This window comes from Engystomops pustulosus, chromosome 11, assembly GCF_040894005.1.
Source record: "Engystomops pustulosus chromosome 11, aEngPut4.maternal, whole genome shotgun sequence".
Classification (NCBI taxonomy): domain Eukaryota; kingdom Metazoa; phylum Chordata; class Amphibia; order Anura; family Leptodactylidae; genus Engystomops; species Engystomops pustulosus.
Window position 1 is genome coordinate 51819064 of NC_092421.1, and position 15641 is coordinate 51834704.

The 15641-nt window shown below is 43.9% G+C and overlaps 2 protein-coding genes across 3 annotated transcripts; one reads left to right on the plus strand and one right to left on the minus strand.

Annotated features, from left to right (window-relative positions):
* Positions 1 to 1966: 1966 nt before the first annotated feature.
* Positions 1967 to 11545, plus strand: TMEM52B (transmembrane protein 52B). Its single transcript, XM_072130098.1, has 3 exons — positions 1967 to 2132; positions 2730 to 2899; positions 10864 to 11545. The coding sequence occupies exons 1-3, from the start codon at positions 2113 to 2115 to the stop codon at positions 11076 to 11078; spliced, it is 405 nt and encodes a 134-aa protein (XP_071986199.1). The 5' UTR covers positions 1967 to 2112; the 3' UTR covers positions 11079 to 11545.
* Positions 3559 to 6287, minus strand: LOC140105969 (uncharacterized). 2 transcript variants are annotated; one of them, XM_072130096.1, is made up of 3 exons: positions 4664 to 6287; positions 4282 to 4377; positions 3559 to 4203 (listed from the first exon to the last, which is right to left on the minus strand). In XM_072130096.1, exons 1-2 carry the CDS (start codon positions 6034 to 6036, stop codon positions 4284 to 4286), a joined length of 1467 nt encoding a protein of 488 aa, XP_071986197.1. In that variant the 5' UTR covers positions 6037 to 6287; the 3' UTR covers positions 3559 to 4203; positions 4282 to 4283. The 2 variants fall into 2 exon arrangements, with proteins under 2 accessions (XP_071986197.1, XP_071986198.1); XM_072130097.1 differs by lacking the exon at positions 4282 to 4377.
* Positions 11546 to 15641: the final 4096 nt, after the last annotated feature.

Here is a 15641-nt window from a genome sequence, read left to right on the forward strand (position 1 = left end):
GCATCTGTTGCTTCCCCCGCCGAGGTCCGCCGGAGTACACCTTCTTCTTCCCGGTGCTTGTAAGTGTGTGTCATGCGACAAATTTCCGATGTTAAATCCTGCACGTTGTCCGAATCCATCGGATTATCCGATGGCCACCCCGCACCCTCCCCCGATGTGTGTTGCATGAAAGCCGGCGCTGATGCACCAAAATCCGAATATGTGCACCAAAATCTCCTGTTAAATGCGGCGCAACTAAGAGATCATCAGGAAACCCGATGGAAATGCGCTCCGCAGACCGTTAGTAAATGAGCCCCACTGTGTCCTTTCTGCAGGCAGCACGTCATAGAGCAGGAGTAGCTAAGCAGATTGTACATGGTGTCCTATCTGAAAGCAGCATGTTATAGAGCTGCAGGAGCTAAGCAGATTGTACATAGTGAGGCACATTTACTTACTCCGTCCATTCGCGATCCAGCGGCACGTTCTCTGCTGTGGATTCGGGTCTTCCAGCGATTCACTAAGGCAGTTCCTCCGACGTCCACCAGGTGTCGCTGCTGCGCTGAAGTCCACCGAGGTCCGCCGGAGTTCACGATATTATAGAGCAGGAGGAGCGGAGCAGATTGTATATAGTGTCCTTTCCAGAGAGGGCATGTTATAGAGCAGTTTTCTGGGTCAAAGATGCTGATAATATTCATAAAATGTGTTCAAAGAGGACCTGTCACAACAGATGCAGCAGTGTTACACTGCTAGCGTTATTGGAAACCTCAGATAGCGGTAACAGACACTGCCTCGCTGTACACTGGAAACGCCGGACTGCTCTCAAAGCGGTGCAGCATATTCATGAGGGGGCGGGATTAGGGGTGGTGACTGCCACATAAAGTGCGGCAGTCACTGCTGCCCTATGGAGTGAGCGGGGTGGTCGGGGGAAGAGGCAGCGCCTCGGACCGCCCCCTCATGATTACGCCGGACCGCTTTGAGAGCAGTCTGGCATTTCCAATGTACAGTGCAGCAGTGTTAGATTTCCAATAACACTAGCAGTGTAACACTGCTGCGTCAGTTTTAGCACTAGGGTCTGATTACTTTAGTAAGCAGCTCCTAGTGCCGTTTTTGAGGGTGATAGATCCTCTTTAAGTCTCAGCTTCATAGTGTGGCTATGCTATTATTTATGTTGTTGATTATATAGGTGTCAAATGCAGCATGTGAAGTGGATTGTGAAAACACCAAACAGTGAGTAATATTCCTGGGACTAAGGCAAAGAGGCAAAAACATTACTGATGCAGTTACAAGGAAATTATAAGAAAACCAGTGCAGATAGAGATTTCTACAATTCATGTTCAAGATACTGTAGGTGATAGCCACATCCAGACCTCCATAAGGCAGTCTCTGGTGGTTTATTAGACGGAAATTTACAATAATTCTGTTGTTTGAGCCTGTTCTGGACTATTGTTACATCTCAGCCAATCAGAAGAGACAGACATTCAGGAAGGAGGGACACAAAAGCTGCCCTAACCAATGATAAGACAGGAGGTGTGTCTAAGACTATCACAGACTCCCTTTGTTGATGGCATAGTGAGAATTAAATTTGCTCCACCTGAGTAGGTACAAATCTACCGCTAAAAGTACAAACAAAGACAGAGGACCTGCAGCTGCATAAGAGTCAGTTTGGCACATTATATATTTTGCATTATATCTACACAATACTGTAAGTAACAATGCAGACAGTAATGGGAAGGTCTTAAGGGTCGGTCTGGTTCATTAGAAGACCAGAGAATCCTCTGATGGGTCCAGGTTTTAACACATTATAATCAGGCCCAAAGATATAGCAGGAGACTAACCCATTTGGAATTGAATAGAGAAACTCTTGACAGTAGGATTTATAGGATGAATCCCAAAAATTATTGAAGTTTAGATATTATTAAGGTAGTTCCCACATTGGTATTTTAATTATGGATTGTAGGCTCTCCCCACCTCTGGTGGGCCTATTATACCCCAATCAGAAGGTCTTCAATGAACACATCATTATGCAAGTCATAAAATTAAGATGGAATATGGTAATAATAGGGTCTATATGAGTCTTAACTGAATAATTTTGACTATTTTGTTTCTGCAAACAGCTGCCCCAAGACAGAATGGATGAGCCAATGGTACATATGGTATGAGCCCAAATTTCTTTAAAATAAAGTATTTGTCTCCTGTAATTTTATACTCAGTGCTAGTGTTGAGCGGACAAGAATTGCAAAGTTCATGGGCTGAACCGGTTTAGGCTCAACTTCCCCCCATGGCTGATGGGCATTATAGATGCTGGCACTGATCGTGGGCCTTAGCTCTTGAAATGGCACTGGCAAAAATCAGCAGCAGAACTAAATGACGTTATCTGGAGTAATTACTCTCCCCAAAACCACAGTGCGCAGTGCTGCCGGCAAGTTACTACCGGCGCATGCGACCGCAGTAGTTTAAGTGACATTAGGGACTTTACCACCGATAGTGCTCATGGGCATTACTGGCTGGGGTTTGGGTTCAGTCCCAAACCTGGACCCAAACTGGATTTTAAAATTTGAACGCAAATTTTAACAAGTCCGCTTATCACTTCTCATTGCTTATAAAATCAAATATCGGTTTAAGAATACAGTTTTATGCTATAAATGACAGAAAAACAGCCTATAAAGAGCACTTTTGGATGTATAAAATATAATACCCATTGGCAGATTTCACATAAGACATATCAGAATTGAATCTCTCTTCTGTCTTAGGCTTGTGGTTACTGCTGGAGTACTGATACTAATGTTTGGCATCACTTGTGCCTGTCTTCGCTGCTGGTACATGAGACAACAGGACTGCCCCGAGAGGGCAGGGGAGCAACCGTATGAAGTCACAGTCATAGCCATCGACCATGACAGCACCATCCAGAGTACTCTGACCTGTGAGTCACTTCAGGACCGCACCATAATCTCTTATCAGTTCACTTCTGTACCGTAATTCTTGTATGAATGTCAATGTATAATTTGGGTTCAGAAAGTTGAACTATGTTGCTGCACTTGTATTTTTCCGATGTAGTCTCTCTGTGAACCGATGCTTTCATATATTGTGCTGAAGAAATTAAGGGAAAACAGGCGCTCATAGGGCAAGAAACCATTGGTTACAAAATGTAGACACTCCGAATTGGAAATAACTCTGCTTTCACCTGGCAGAGTTATGCAGAGCGCACAACTACTGTATAGGCAGATGTATGTTGTAATCGGTGTGCTGCTGCAGTGCTCCTTACGGCTTGTCCTTGGGAGGGCATTTCATTGCACAGAGACTAAAGTTAGAAAAAGGAGGTTGGCCACCGTTGCTTCACCAAAAAGGACCAGGACATGCCGTCATCAGGAGATTTATAAGGCACATACAAATAGAAAAATATGTTTCAGGAGCGAACCTCTCTCTTCATCAGGTTTATTGAAAATCCCCCCCAAAAAATTATGCAAAAACATTAGAAAATATATAAAATATATATACAAAATAAACTTAAAACGCTTGATAAAAAGGTGACTCAAATAACTAAATTGTGAAAATATCTAAAAGAATGAATTAGTTACTCACCGGTAATTCCATTTCCATTAGTCCACCATGACGGCCCACCTGGAGGATGCCCCTTGACCTCTGTAGGGACAGGAAGAAGAGAGGTTAAATTCCCCTCCCCGCATCCTCCCGCCAGTGACTTCAAAATAACCACACTGAGGAAGATGCAACAATGATTTATTTATATGTTTTCATCACATACAGTTTCATCATTGTGAATACCACATAACCTATAACAAGCAAGGGAGGGAAACTATAGGCCGTCATGGTGGACTAATGGAAATGGAATTACCGGTGAGTAACTAATTCATTCTTTCCACTTCGTCCCCCATGACGGCCCACCTGGAGACTTACAATATGAGTAGTCTTTTAGGGAGGGATCACTGCTTGAAGCACTTTTCTCCCGAAGGACAGATCCTTCGAGGAGGGCAAGTCAAGTCTATAGTGTTTAGAGAAGGTAGAAGAGGAAGTCCAAGTTGCTGCTTTGCAGATCTGTTCTAAGGAGGCCCCTCTTTTCTCTGCCCAGGAGGTGGATACGGCTCTTGTGGAATGTGCCCTTATTCCTGATGGTACTGGAATCTCTTGGATGTCGTAACAAGAAGATATCGCCATCCTTAGCCATCTAGCGATGGTTGCCTTGGACGCCTTCCTCCCCTTATTTTTCCCCTGGAATTGGAGAAATAGGTTAGAATCAACTCGCCAGGATTCAGTTATTTCCAAGTATCTAACGACAGAACGTCTTACATCTAGAGTGTGCCATTCGCGTTCTCTTTCTGAGGACGGATTCTTGCAGAAGGAAGGTAATATGATCTCTTGACCTCTATGGAACTCCGAGACCACCTTTGGGATGAAATTTGGGTCCAATGTGAGAATAATTCTATCATCAAGAACCCTCATATAGGGTTCCTTGATAGAAATTGCCTGGAGTTCACCTAGTCTCCTTGCTGAGGTGATTGCTACCAGAAAAACTGTTTTCAGTGTCAGGTTTTTTACACTAGCAGAAGAAATTGGTTCAAAAGGCTGCTTAATTAAAGCATTTAAGACCAGAGAAAGATCCCATGAAGAAGTCCTTTTAAGGACCTGGGGTTTTAATCTAGAGGCTGCTAGAATGAATCTTTTCACCCACCTGTGCTCGATGAGGGGTTGATCGAAGAACGCACTTAGGGCTGATACCTGGACCTTTAAAGTACTTGTGGAAAGTCCCAACTCCAAACCCTTTTGAAGGAAGTTAAGAACCTGCAAGATATTGGGGTTAGATTGACATGGTGGGTTATCTGCACAGAAAGAACAAAACTTTTTCCAAATCTTGTGATAAATGGCAAAAGTGACAGGTTTTCTACTTGCCTTCAGGGTGTTTATAACAGCAGAGGATAGTCCTTGGGACTTCATATAGTCCGATTCAGGATCCATGCTGATAACTGGAGTCTTCCTGGATCTGGATGGGATATTGGACCCTGTACCAGGAGATCTTCTGACACTGGTAGTATGACTGGGTCCTGAGTGGACATCCGCTTCAGAATCGGGTACCAGCTCTTTTTGGGCCAATTTGGGCACACAAATATGGTCTGTGTCTTCTCTAGATAAATTTTCTCCAATACTCTGGCGATCAGGGGAATAGGGGGGAAGGCGTAGGCGAGAGTGGTGTTCCAAGAGTGGGAGAATGCATCCAGACGATCTTTTGTCTCCCCTTTTTCTAAGGAAAAAAAGTGTCGACACTTGGAGTTTCTTTTTGTCGCAAACAAGTCTATTTGAGGTTCTCCCCAAAGAGAGGATAGATACTGGAATATCTCCTCTTTTATGCACCACTCGTTGGGAAGTATTTTCCTTCGGCTGAGGAAATCCGCCCTGGTGTTCTCTGTTCCCTTTAGATGGGTAGCCGAGATTGATAGGACATGGTCCTCTGCCCACAAAAATATTTGTCTTGTTAAAGACATCAGTAATGGGGATCTGGTTCCCCCTTGCCTCTTCAGGTATGATACTGTCGTGGTGTTGTCGGACAGTATCAACACGTGATGTCCTGCCAATTGAGCAGTGTTTGAGCTGAGCACTTCCCAAACCGCCCTTAGTTCTCGATAGTTGGACGACCTTCTGGAGATCTCCTCTGTCCAGGAGCCCTGCGTCAACTTTTGAGGAAGCACTGCTCCCCAACCGCTCTTGCTGGCGTCTGTCTGTATGGTGATATACGGACTGTTCCTCCAGAAGATTCCCCTGTCTAGATTTGTGTCCATCAGCCACCACTTGAGATCTTCCTTGACTGACGCGGGGATTGATACCTTTTTGTCCAGTCCCTTCGAACTCCTGTTCCAGGATCTTAGAACCCATTTCTGGAGAGCTCGAGTATGGGCTTGGCACCAGGCCACTGAGGAGATGCATGCTGTTAATAGTCCTAGGACCTTCATAGCACCCCTGATGGAGATAAGAGACCTTCTCCGGAACCTTCTTAACTCCTCCTTGATATGAGCCCTCTTTTCCTGTGGAAGGAATGACATTTGTAAGCATGAGTTTAAATTTACTCCCAGGAATTTCTTTACTGTGGCTGGTGATAGATCTGATTTTGGGTAATTTATGATCCAGCCCAGTCTTTCTAAAGTTCCTATTGTGATGTTTCTTGAGGAAATTAGGTTCTGTTTGTTTTGTCCAATAACCAGCAGGTCGTCTAGATATGGAATAATCAGTATGTCCTGCTGTCTTAGGAACGCCACCACCTCTATCATCACCTTGGTGAAGGTTCTGGGGGCTGAAGATATGCCAAAGGGGAGTGCACAAAATTGAAAATGTAACGTGGAACCCCCCGGAGAAAAAACAGAGAACCTTAGGAACTTTTGTGAAGACGGGTGAATGGGGACGTGATAATATGCGTCCTTTAGGTCTATAGTGCACATTACAGCATTTTTGTGGATAATGTGGGTGGCAGACCTTACCGACTCCATCCTGAACTTGTTGTAGACGATGAAGTCGTTGAGTCGTTTCAGGTTGATTATCAGCCTGTTCGATCCGTTCGGCTTCTTTACAAGAAAAAGAGAAGAATAAAATCCTTGCTTTTCTTGTTCCTGAGGAACCTGGGAAATAACTCCAGAAGACAATAAAGATGATATTTCTTGCTAGATTAGATAGTGGGACATTTCTGATGTATGGGGAGAGGGTGGTAGGTAACTGGTAGGAGGAAGCTTCTTGAAGTCTATCTTGTATCCCTGAAGAAGGATGTCTAGAACCCAAGGATTTGAGGTGATTTTTAACCATTCCTCTCTGAACTTCAATAATCTTCCTCCTACTATGGCGTCACTGTTTTTTGTTTCTGTTGGGATCGGATGATGTTGAAAAGAGAAACCCTTTACCTTTTCCTCCTTTCGGGTAGCTCCAGCGACCCCTTTTCCCCTTATCTTTGTATTCTTCTCTTTGGCTTTTAAAGTCCCGAAAGGGCTGCTTCCTGGGTATTGGCTTATTCTCCGGGAAACCCTTTCTCTTATCTGATGCCCTTTCCAAGATGGTGTCAAGTTCAGGGCCAAAGACAAATTCGCCTGAAAAGGGAAGACCACATAGCTTTGTTTTTGAGCGGATATCCCCACTCCACTGCTTCAGCCACAGCGCCCTTCTTGAAGCATTTGTCAGGGCTCCTTCTTTTGAAGAGAACCGTACACCTTCGGCTGCTGCGTCTGCTAAGAAGGACGTTGCTGATTTTAATAGAGGGAAATTCTCCAAAATTGTAGTTCTGGGAGTTCCTTCTTTAATATGAGATTCGAGCTCATTTAGCCAATACAGGAGATTCCTCGCGACTGAGGTGGCCGTTAAATTTGATTTCAGACCCCACATGGATGTTTCCCAAGCTTTTTTCAGCAGAGAGTCAGATTTTCTGTCCATGGGGTCTCTAAGCTGCGCTGCGTCCTCAAACGGCAGGTCTGTCTTCCTTACTATTTTAGTGACCTGCACATCCACTTTGGGACAGGAATCCCATAGTTTAGAGTCTTCAGGCTCAAAGACCAATCTCTTCCTAAAGTTTTTTGATATAAGGATCCTCTTCTCTGGTTCCTTCCACTCTTCGTACACTAACTCTTTGAGGGTGTCATTTAAGGGAAACACCCTCTGGCGCTTTGCTTTTAACCCACCAAACAGCTCATCTTCTCTAGATTGGGGTACGACCACATCCTCAATTTCTAATGTCTGTCTGATGGCCTTCAATAAATCATCCAATTCATCTATTGGGAAAAGATGTCTGGATTCAGTAGATTTTACAAAATCCTGGGGATTTAAGGAGTCTTCCGTCTCTATTACAGAACAAGAAGGAGTCTCTGAATCACTTCCTGCCTCGGATGGTGACGACCCCAGTTCCAATCTGGGCTTTTTACACGGGGGAGCCCTAGATGTAGCAGCGGCAATAGATGAGACCACCTTCTCTTCTATGAACCCTTTGAGCTCGTCTAGGAAGGATGATTTCTCCTCTCGCATGAAGTTATCAATACATACTTTACATATTGGTTTCTTATATGAATCTGGCATAGAATGGTTACACATGTTACATTTTCTGGTCCTGGTTTTATCCGATTTCTCGGGTCTTTCAGGCCTGCTAGCCTTATCCCCCTTCTCCTCCTTGCCTTTCCCCTTAGACCCCAGGTCTTTTTCCTAAAAGGCAAATATAGGAGACTAATAACCCACAACATTGCATACATAGTGGCAATATCCCCTGCAATTAGCCCACTTACAGATACTGGAGGGTGCAGGAAGATTGGGTTAACTTCGTCAGTCATAGTAGACAGCGGAAGATTTAGATGCAGATACTGGAGCCGTAGTCACTTGAACAACTAGACCTCAGATCATAGTGTTCTACCTGCTTTAAATACCTTAATGGGGAGCCCATCCCCCTTAGAAGCGGCTACCGGTCCGCGTTCCACGGCTCCCAGTGATGCTGCGCGGTTTCCCCGATCACTTCCGGTCGCGGCCGGAAGTCGTCATCAGACTACGGGCTGCTGGGAAATGTAGTTTTCTTCAGCCGCGCGCGCGTGTAATCAGAGTTGCGGCGCGGCGGCCAGTCAACGGACCCCTGGACGGCTACAAGGAGGACCAGGATCGACCGAGAGCCGGGGCCGCCGGGATTTCGCCATGGACGGCATACCCGTGAGTGATTCTTCGTCCCCCCCCCCCACCTGGAGGAGAGAGGACACCTCTCTATGACCTGCCTCGGTAGGGACAGGAAGAACACTGGCGGGAGGATGCGGGGAGGGGAATTTAACCTCTCTTCTTCCTGTCCCTACAGAGGTCAAGGGGCATCCTCCAGGTGGGCCGTCATGGGGGACGAAGTGGAAATTTATGCATTGAACATAGCAATATGATGAATTCAAACATTCTTTTAGATTTTAGCTATATGTACCCATTTCTTCAGATAAAAAGAAGTATTACGGTATATTATTCATTTATATTTCTCCATGTGCTATAGTTAAATACATATAAATAAGACATATTCCTTAAAAGGTGTGTATAAACTATATATATATATATATATATATATATATATATATATATATATATATGGGAATGTGTGGAAGATGGATTTAAATTACCGGTTACCAAGTAACCTAGGATTGGTTCCTTATGATAGGACCAGCTGATAGACCTGTGAAGGGGATGAGAAAAAACACATGGGAGATATAGAGAATATATTCTCCTTAGCAAAATGTTGTCCCAATGAATCAATCTACTTTCAAAACTGGGAGCTGGAGCGTGTCAGTGGTGCGTTCGCTAACCTTTATTTAGATCATTGAAGACCTTATTGACCTTATCATAAGGTTTCATTGAGATCCTAATGGGAGTAATGTTCCCATTATAAAGAAACATGTTAGGGTTAGGGTTAGTTTTCAGGGTCTTCCAAGTGGCAATGAATCACATTTTTGTAATTGTGCAGTACAGAATGCTGATTTTTTTTTGCAGTAGAAGTAAATTACTGTATTTATGTAAAATAGGAATGGGAAATATTTGACTGGAACCGTAAAGCGTGTAACAAACACATCATTTAAGTAAAATAATAATCCTACCAAAATGAAACCATACATTTTGCAAAAGATATGATAAATTGGGTGCAGATAACTAAACATGTTAGACCCAAGTGACATTGCTCACAAATATCAGCATACATAAAGGTTACACTGGAAGAATAGGAGCTGTTAAGTCTCATCTGGGTGGCCCTCCCACTTTTGACCATTGTTTTTATAAGCCATACCCCATTAGAACATGCTTCACTTTATTGGGATAGTTTCTGAAAATTAAAAGGGGTGTTTCCACTTTCAGCAAGTGATTGACATTGTTTGTGTAATGAAAAGTTATACAATCTTCCAATATACATTCTGTATCAACTACTCAAGGTTATTTAGATCTCTACTTGCCGTCATTCTATAAATCTGCATTGTTTACTTCTAGTGGACAGAAATCTGTCTATGGTCATGTGATGTCACACAGGTGCACAGCTGAGTAATCTGCAGAGATGAGTAACGCCAGTGTGTTATTAGGAGCCGTGCACCTGTGTGACAGGGACCCGTTTTGTCCACAAGAAGTAAACAATAAAGCTTCTTGTTAATTACACAAACAATATTAATAATTTGATGAAAGGGGACAACCCCTTTAATACACATTTTTAAGAATTAAAATAGTTTTTTTCTAATGTAATTTTAAGCAGAAAACCGGATGCTGTTATAACCCATTTTAGTCATGTTCCTTTTCTTTTAAAACTTAATTTTTTTTTTTTTTTATCAGTTTTCATTTACTCCATGCTTACAAATCATGATCAATCTATTGGAGGACCTAGCAATATAACTCCATTTTTAATAATATAATCACTATCAGGTGTGTTCCAGGATGAAATTATGCATCACTCATCTTTAGGCCACCAGTATCAGATTGGTCCAGCATATCGGATCTCTGCATATTAACTCTTTGGTCCCTCCTAGGTCTTTGACCTCATGTTCCCTGGTCACATGGTTTGGTTGTCAATAAACTGGTTGGGGATGTACTGCAATAACAAGCAACACCACTATCTAATGTACTGCACTGCAGCACTCCCGCATCTGAATGGTGTCAGACTCTTGATCAATATCTATATCGTGGAAAAACCAAATGTAAAGTAAGATCACTGAGGATAAATAAGTAATGGGTCACTAATTCAGTTATATTCTCATGTGATTTACTTTTTGCTGGCTTTCAAAAGAAATCTATAGACAGCTTTTGGCAGAAACTTCTATTAAATAACATTTAGGAGCATAATAAAGATGCAATTGATTGTAACAGGATACATGTATAAGTTCCCTTTCCTTCTGATGCAATGCTCTCCTATTCTCTTAACAGCTGTGCAGTCTGTGCTTGGCCCGGCGGCCCGGAGGATATTTGCTGTGTCTCACTCTCATGGTCCTCCACCTCAGCTCTCTCCTTCTGGACCAGAGACCCCTCCATGTTATGAAGAAGCCCTACACATGAGTAGATTCACTGTTGCCCGCAGCACTCACAAACTTCCTCCTCTTGCTCCAGTTCCAGAAGAAAGGAGTGAAATCCCACTACCATAATGCACACAAACCTGAAATAATTACTATAACCATGGAACACGTCAGCTTTCACTTACTAGAAACTGAATATTCCTGAAGAGTTGATTTTTCCCGTTTTGTTTCAAATTTGTCTCATTGTCAATAGCAGTTTGATGAATTCCAGGTTACAAAAAAATCTCTTGAGATCATAAAGATCTAGGGGGGGATTTACCCGGCTCGCAGTTTGCTCCTGATATACTTAGAGGCTCTGTACTTTATCCAGCACATTACCGGCACAAGCTCTGGCATAGATTTGCTCTATAACACGACAGAAAATGGCGCTGGCTATCACTAATTAGCTAGTGCAATACATCCCCCACCGGCATAACTCTGAATGGCGTAAGGGCTGGCATTAGGGGGCGGCAAACTGGGCATTTGCCCACGGCCCCCTGTCCTAAAGGGGAGACTGCATGTGGACTTTTGTGGGCCTATGATGTATTGCTCTTTAAATGCCCCTTGGTTCAATGCCTGGGTGAAGATGCTTATCACCCATCGCCTGTCTATATATCTATCATCTATCTGTCTAGTTATCCATCACCTATAATTTGTCTATTTCCTATCTGTATATATGTCTAACATTTATCCATATAACGTTTTGTCTATTGATATATCTTCTAACTCTCTCCTATCTATCTATCCATCCATCAATCAATCGATCTACTATTGCTCATGTCTACCTATCTACTTTATATTTCTGTATCTATAAATCTATCATCTATCTAAAAATCTGTATCATCTTTCATATTCATCGTCTATCATCAATCTACCTATCATTGGTCCATCTTCTAGAAAAAATTTTCCTACAGCCCCATATTACAGATTGCCTTACCAATTTACAGTGTGTAACTACATAGTGTTATTATTGGGCAGGGCTGATGGAGGCTCTTACTGACTGTGACTGTTGGGGCCCCACTTTTATTTTTGCCCAGGGCCCCACTTTGTCTAAAACCAGTCATGTACGGCCTACTCCACTATTCTGTATGGCCATTTGTATGAAGGTGGCATAAGGGGGGAGGGGGGTCGCAATTCCAGCCCATAAACTAGAAACTGCAACATTACTAAGGCTTGTACTCCAGTACAAGCCTTGATGAATCACCCTGCCCAGTCTCTACATATTGATGATAGAATAGATTGTTAATATCAGATCAGTGAGGGTGTGTGTCAGTAATAAAATCTGCTGATAAAAGTCATGGTAACTACACATGGAGAACTCAAAGAAGACTCATTCCACCTTAGCTCCATTGAGTTGAATAGGAGATGCAGCACTCAGGAGTTCTCAAAAAATAGTGGTTGGAGCTCTCTAATGTATATCTGCCCCAACAAGGTATGCTTTTTTTTAAAAGAGGTTCTCCAAGTGGTAGATTTCCTTTAATTCAGTTCTTCATAGTATCTTAAAAAGGACAATTATATCAAATTTCCACCTGTCCCTAATAACACAGATTCTTCTCCCTACCTAAGTGTCCTGAATACTACTGGGGGCAGTGCTGTATACTACTGGGGGCTGGCAGGCTGTATACTACTGGGGGCAGTGCTGTATACTACTGGGGGCAGTGCTGTATACTACTGGGGGCTGTGCTGTATACTACTGGGGGCAGGCTGTATACTACTGGGGGCAGTGCTGTATACTACTGGGGGCAGTGCTGTATACTACTCGGGGCTGTGCTGTATACTACTGGGGACAGTGCTGTATACTACTGGGGGCAGTGCTGTATACTACTGGGGGCTGTGCTGTATACTACTGGGGGCTGTGCTGTATACTACTGGGGGCAGGCTGTATTCTACTGGGGGCTGTGCTGTATACTACTGGGGGCTGTGCTGTATACTACTGGGGGCAGGCTGTATACTACTGGGGGCAGTGCTGTATACTACTGGGGGCTGTGCTGTATACTACTGGGGGCTGTGCTGTATACTACTGGGGGCTGTGCTGTATACTACTGGGGGCAGTGCTGTATACTACTGGGGCAGTGCTGTATACTACTGGGGGCAGTGCTGTATACTACTGGGGGCTGTGCTGTATACTACTGGGGGCTGTGCTGTATACTACTGGGGGCAGTGCTGTATACTACTGGGGGCAGTGCTGTATACTACTGGGGGCAGTGCTGTATACTACTGGGGACTGTGCTGTATACTACTGGGGGCAGGCTGTATACTACTGGGGGCTGTGCTGTATACTACTGGGGGCTGGCAGGCTGTATACTACTGGGGGCTGTGCTGTATACTACTGGGGGCTGTGCTGTAATGGTAATGTTGTTGTTGTATGCCTTATGTTTATGAGCGACAGTTTTCCTGCTATATACCTGCATGTCATAAGAATTTACATTTAAAAAAGGACCATGTTAAATTCAAATTTTTTTTTTTTTTAATTTTTACCGGTGTTTTGTATGCGTTGGAAAAGGGGTATTATACGGCGAATATATCTTAAACTCTATATTTTAAACAGGAAAGTAGGGGGGTCGTCTTATACACCAGGTCGTCTTATACGCCGGAATATACGGTACATTTATAAAGTGTCTGTGCCAGTTTTATGTTGTGGGTGCGCTGTGTCCAACAAGACAGAAAAAATGTGCGCAACAATTCGCAATAAAGTACAAATAAAAATGGTCCACACAACCAGAGCAGTGCAGGGGGCGCCAGATTCATAATGAACGGGATCCAGTTTGATTAATCTGACCCACTCTGCATTAGTTTTCACAAAATTTGATAAATGTGGGCAAATTAGTCAGTTTCTACTACATATGGCTACATTCACACAAACTGTATAGAGCGCATGGAACCATAATACGGGGTAAGATAGGACATGTCTTTCTCCTGGCTACGGAACGGTATGGTGCCGCACGTGTACCGCTCCCATACGGCGCCTTGGTCCCATTGCAGTTTGTGGGGGACGTATATAAACGGCAACGGTAATGAAAACAAGCAGTAGCCCATATTGCCCCTACACCCTGGCAATGAGCAGTAGCCCATATAGCCCTTACCCTCTGGCAACAAGCAGTAGCCCATATAGCCCCTACCCCCTGGCAACAAGCAGTAGCCCATATAGCCCTTACTCCCTGGCAAAAAGCAGTAGCCCATATAGCCCCTACCCCCTGGCAACGAGCAGTAGCCCATATTGCCCTTACCCCCGGGCAACGAGCAATATCACCTCTGTAAGTCCCCCTGGCAAAGACATGAGCGTGCCTCTGTAAGTCCCCCTGGCAAAGACATGAGCGTGCCTCTGTAAGTCCCCCTGGCAAAGACATGAGCGTGCCTCTGTAAGTCCCCCTGGCATAAAAGACATGAGCGTGCCTCTGTAAGTCCCCCTGGCAAAGATATGAGCATGCCTCTGTAAGTCCCCCTGGCAAAGACATGAGCGTGCCTCTGTAAGTCCCCCTGGCAAAGACATGAGCGTGCCACTGTAAGTCCCCCTGGCATAAAAGACATGAGCGTGCCTCTATCAGTCCCCCTGGCATAAAAGACATGAGCGTGCCTCTATCAGTCCCCCTGGCATAAAAGACATGAGCGTGCCTCTATCAGTCCCCCTGGCATAAAAGACATGAGCGTGCCTCTATCAGTCCCCCGGGCATAAAAGACATGAGCGTGCCTCTGTAAGTACCCCTGGCAAAGACATGAGTGTGCCACTGTAAGTCCCCCTGGCATAAAAGACATGAGCGTGCCTCTATCAGTCCCCCTGGCAAAGACATGAGCGTGCCTCTGTAAGTCTCCCTGGCATAAAAGACATGAGTGTGCCTCAGTAGGTCCCCCTGGCAAAGAAATGAGCGTGCCTCTATCAGTCCCCCTGGCATAAAAGACATGAGCATGCCTCTATAAGTCCCCCTGGCAAAGACATGAGTGTGCCTCTATCAGTCCCCTTGGCATAAAAGACATGAGCGTGCCTCTATCAGTCCCCCTGGCATAAAAGACATGAGTGTGCCTCTATCAGTCCCCTTGGCATAAAAGACATGAGCGTGCCTCTATCAGTCCCCCTGGCATAAAAGACATGAGCGTGCCTCTATCAGTCCCCCTGGCATAAAAGACATGAGCGTGCCTCTATCAGTCCCCCTGGCATAAAAGACATGAGCGTGCGCCTCTGTAAGTCCCCCATGTGTACATAAGTAACATCTGTAACATATCAGTATAATAATATTCATCAGTATCCACAAACCCCCCTGCTGATGAGCATGGTGTGCATCAGTAAACACAACCCCCCTGTCGATGAGCGAATGAGTACAGTGAACTCTTAGTCTATAACTTCATGGGTATTACTATGCCCGGCTTCTAGATAGCTTTTTGAAAAATTAATTTATTTTTTCATTTATTATAGGCTAGATATTAGCAAGACCACAGACAAATTCAAAAATCCTCAGCACATGTACAAACAGGTAAAAATAATGGCATATTGTCAAACCATGTTTTAAAAAGTTATTGATTATAACAATTTTAAAAAAAAAATTTATAAGACAGGTTTCCAAAAGAAAAATTTCAGTTGGTAAGTAGGCTAAAGGTAAGTATCTCAGAGGTTCAATGGAGAGAGAAATAAGAAGAATCCGTTATTATTGGTTTCATCAA

What these genes read in the sequence shown, in the direction of transcription:
- TMEM52B (XM_072130098.1), top strand. Translation starts at nt 2,113, where the DNA reads ATGAGCCAATGGTACATATG. An exon ending in ATGAGCCAATGGTACATATG is followed by an intron (nt 2,133 to 2,729) that starts GTATGAGCCCAA and finishes CTTCTGTCTTAG; the next exon opens with GCTTGTGGTTACTGCTGGAG. An exon ending in CATCCAGAGTACTCTGACCT is followed by an intron (nt 2,900 to 10,863) that starts GTGAGTCACTTC and finishes TTCTCTTAACAG; the next exon opens with CTGTGCAGTCTGTGCTTGGC.
- LOC140105969 (XM_072130096.1), bottom strand. Translation starts at nt 6,036, where the DNA reads ATGCTTACAAATGTCATTCCTTCCACAGGAAAAGAGGGCTCATATCAA. An exon ending in CAACCCCTCATCGAGCACAG is followed by an intron (nt 4,378 to 4,663) that starts GTGGGTGAAAAG and finishes TTCATCCCAAAG; the next exon opens with GTGGTCTCGGAGTTCCATAG.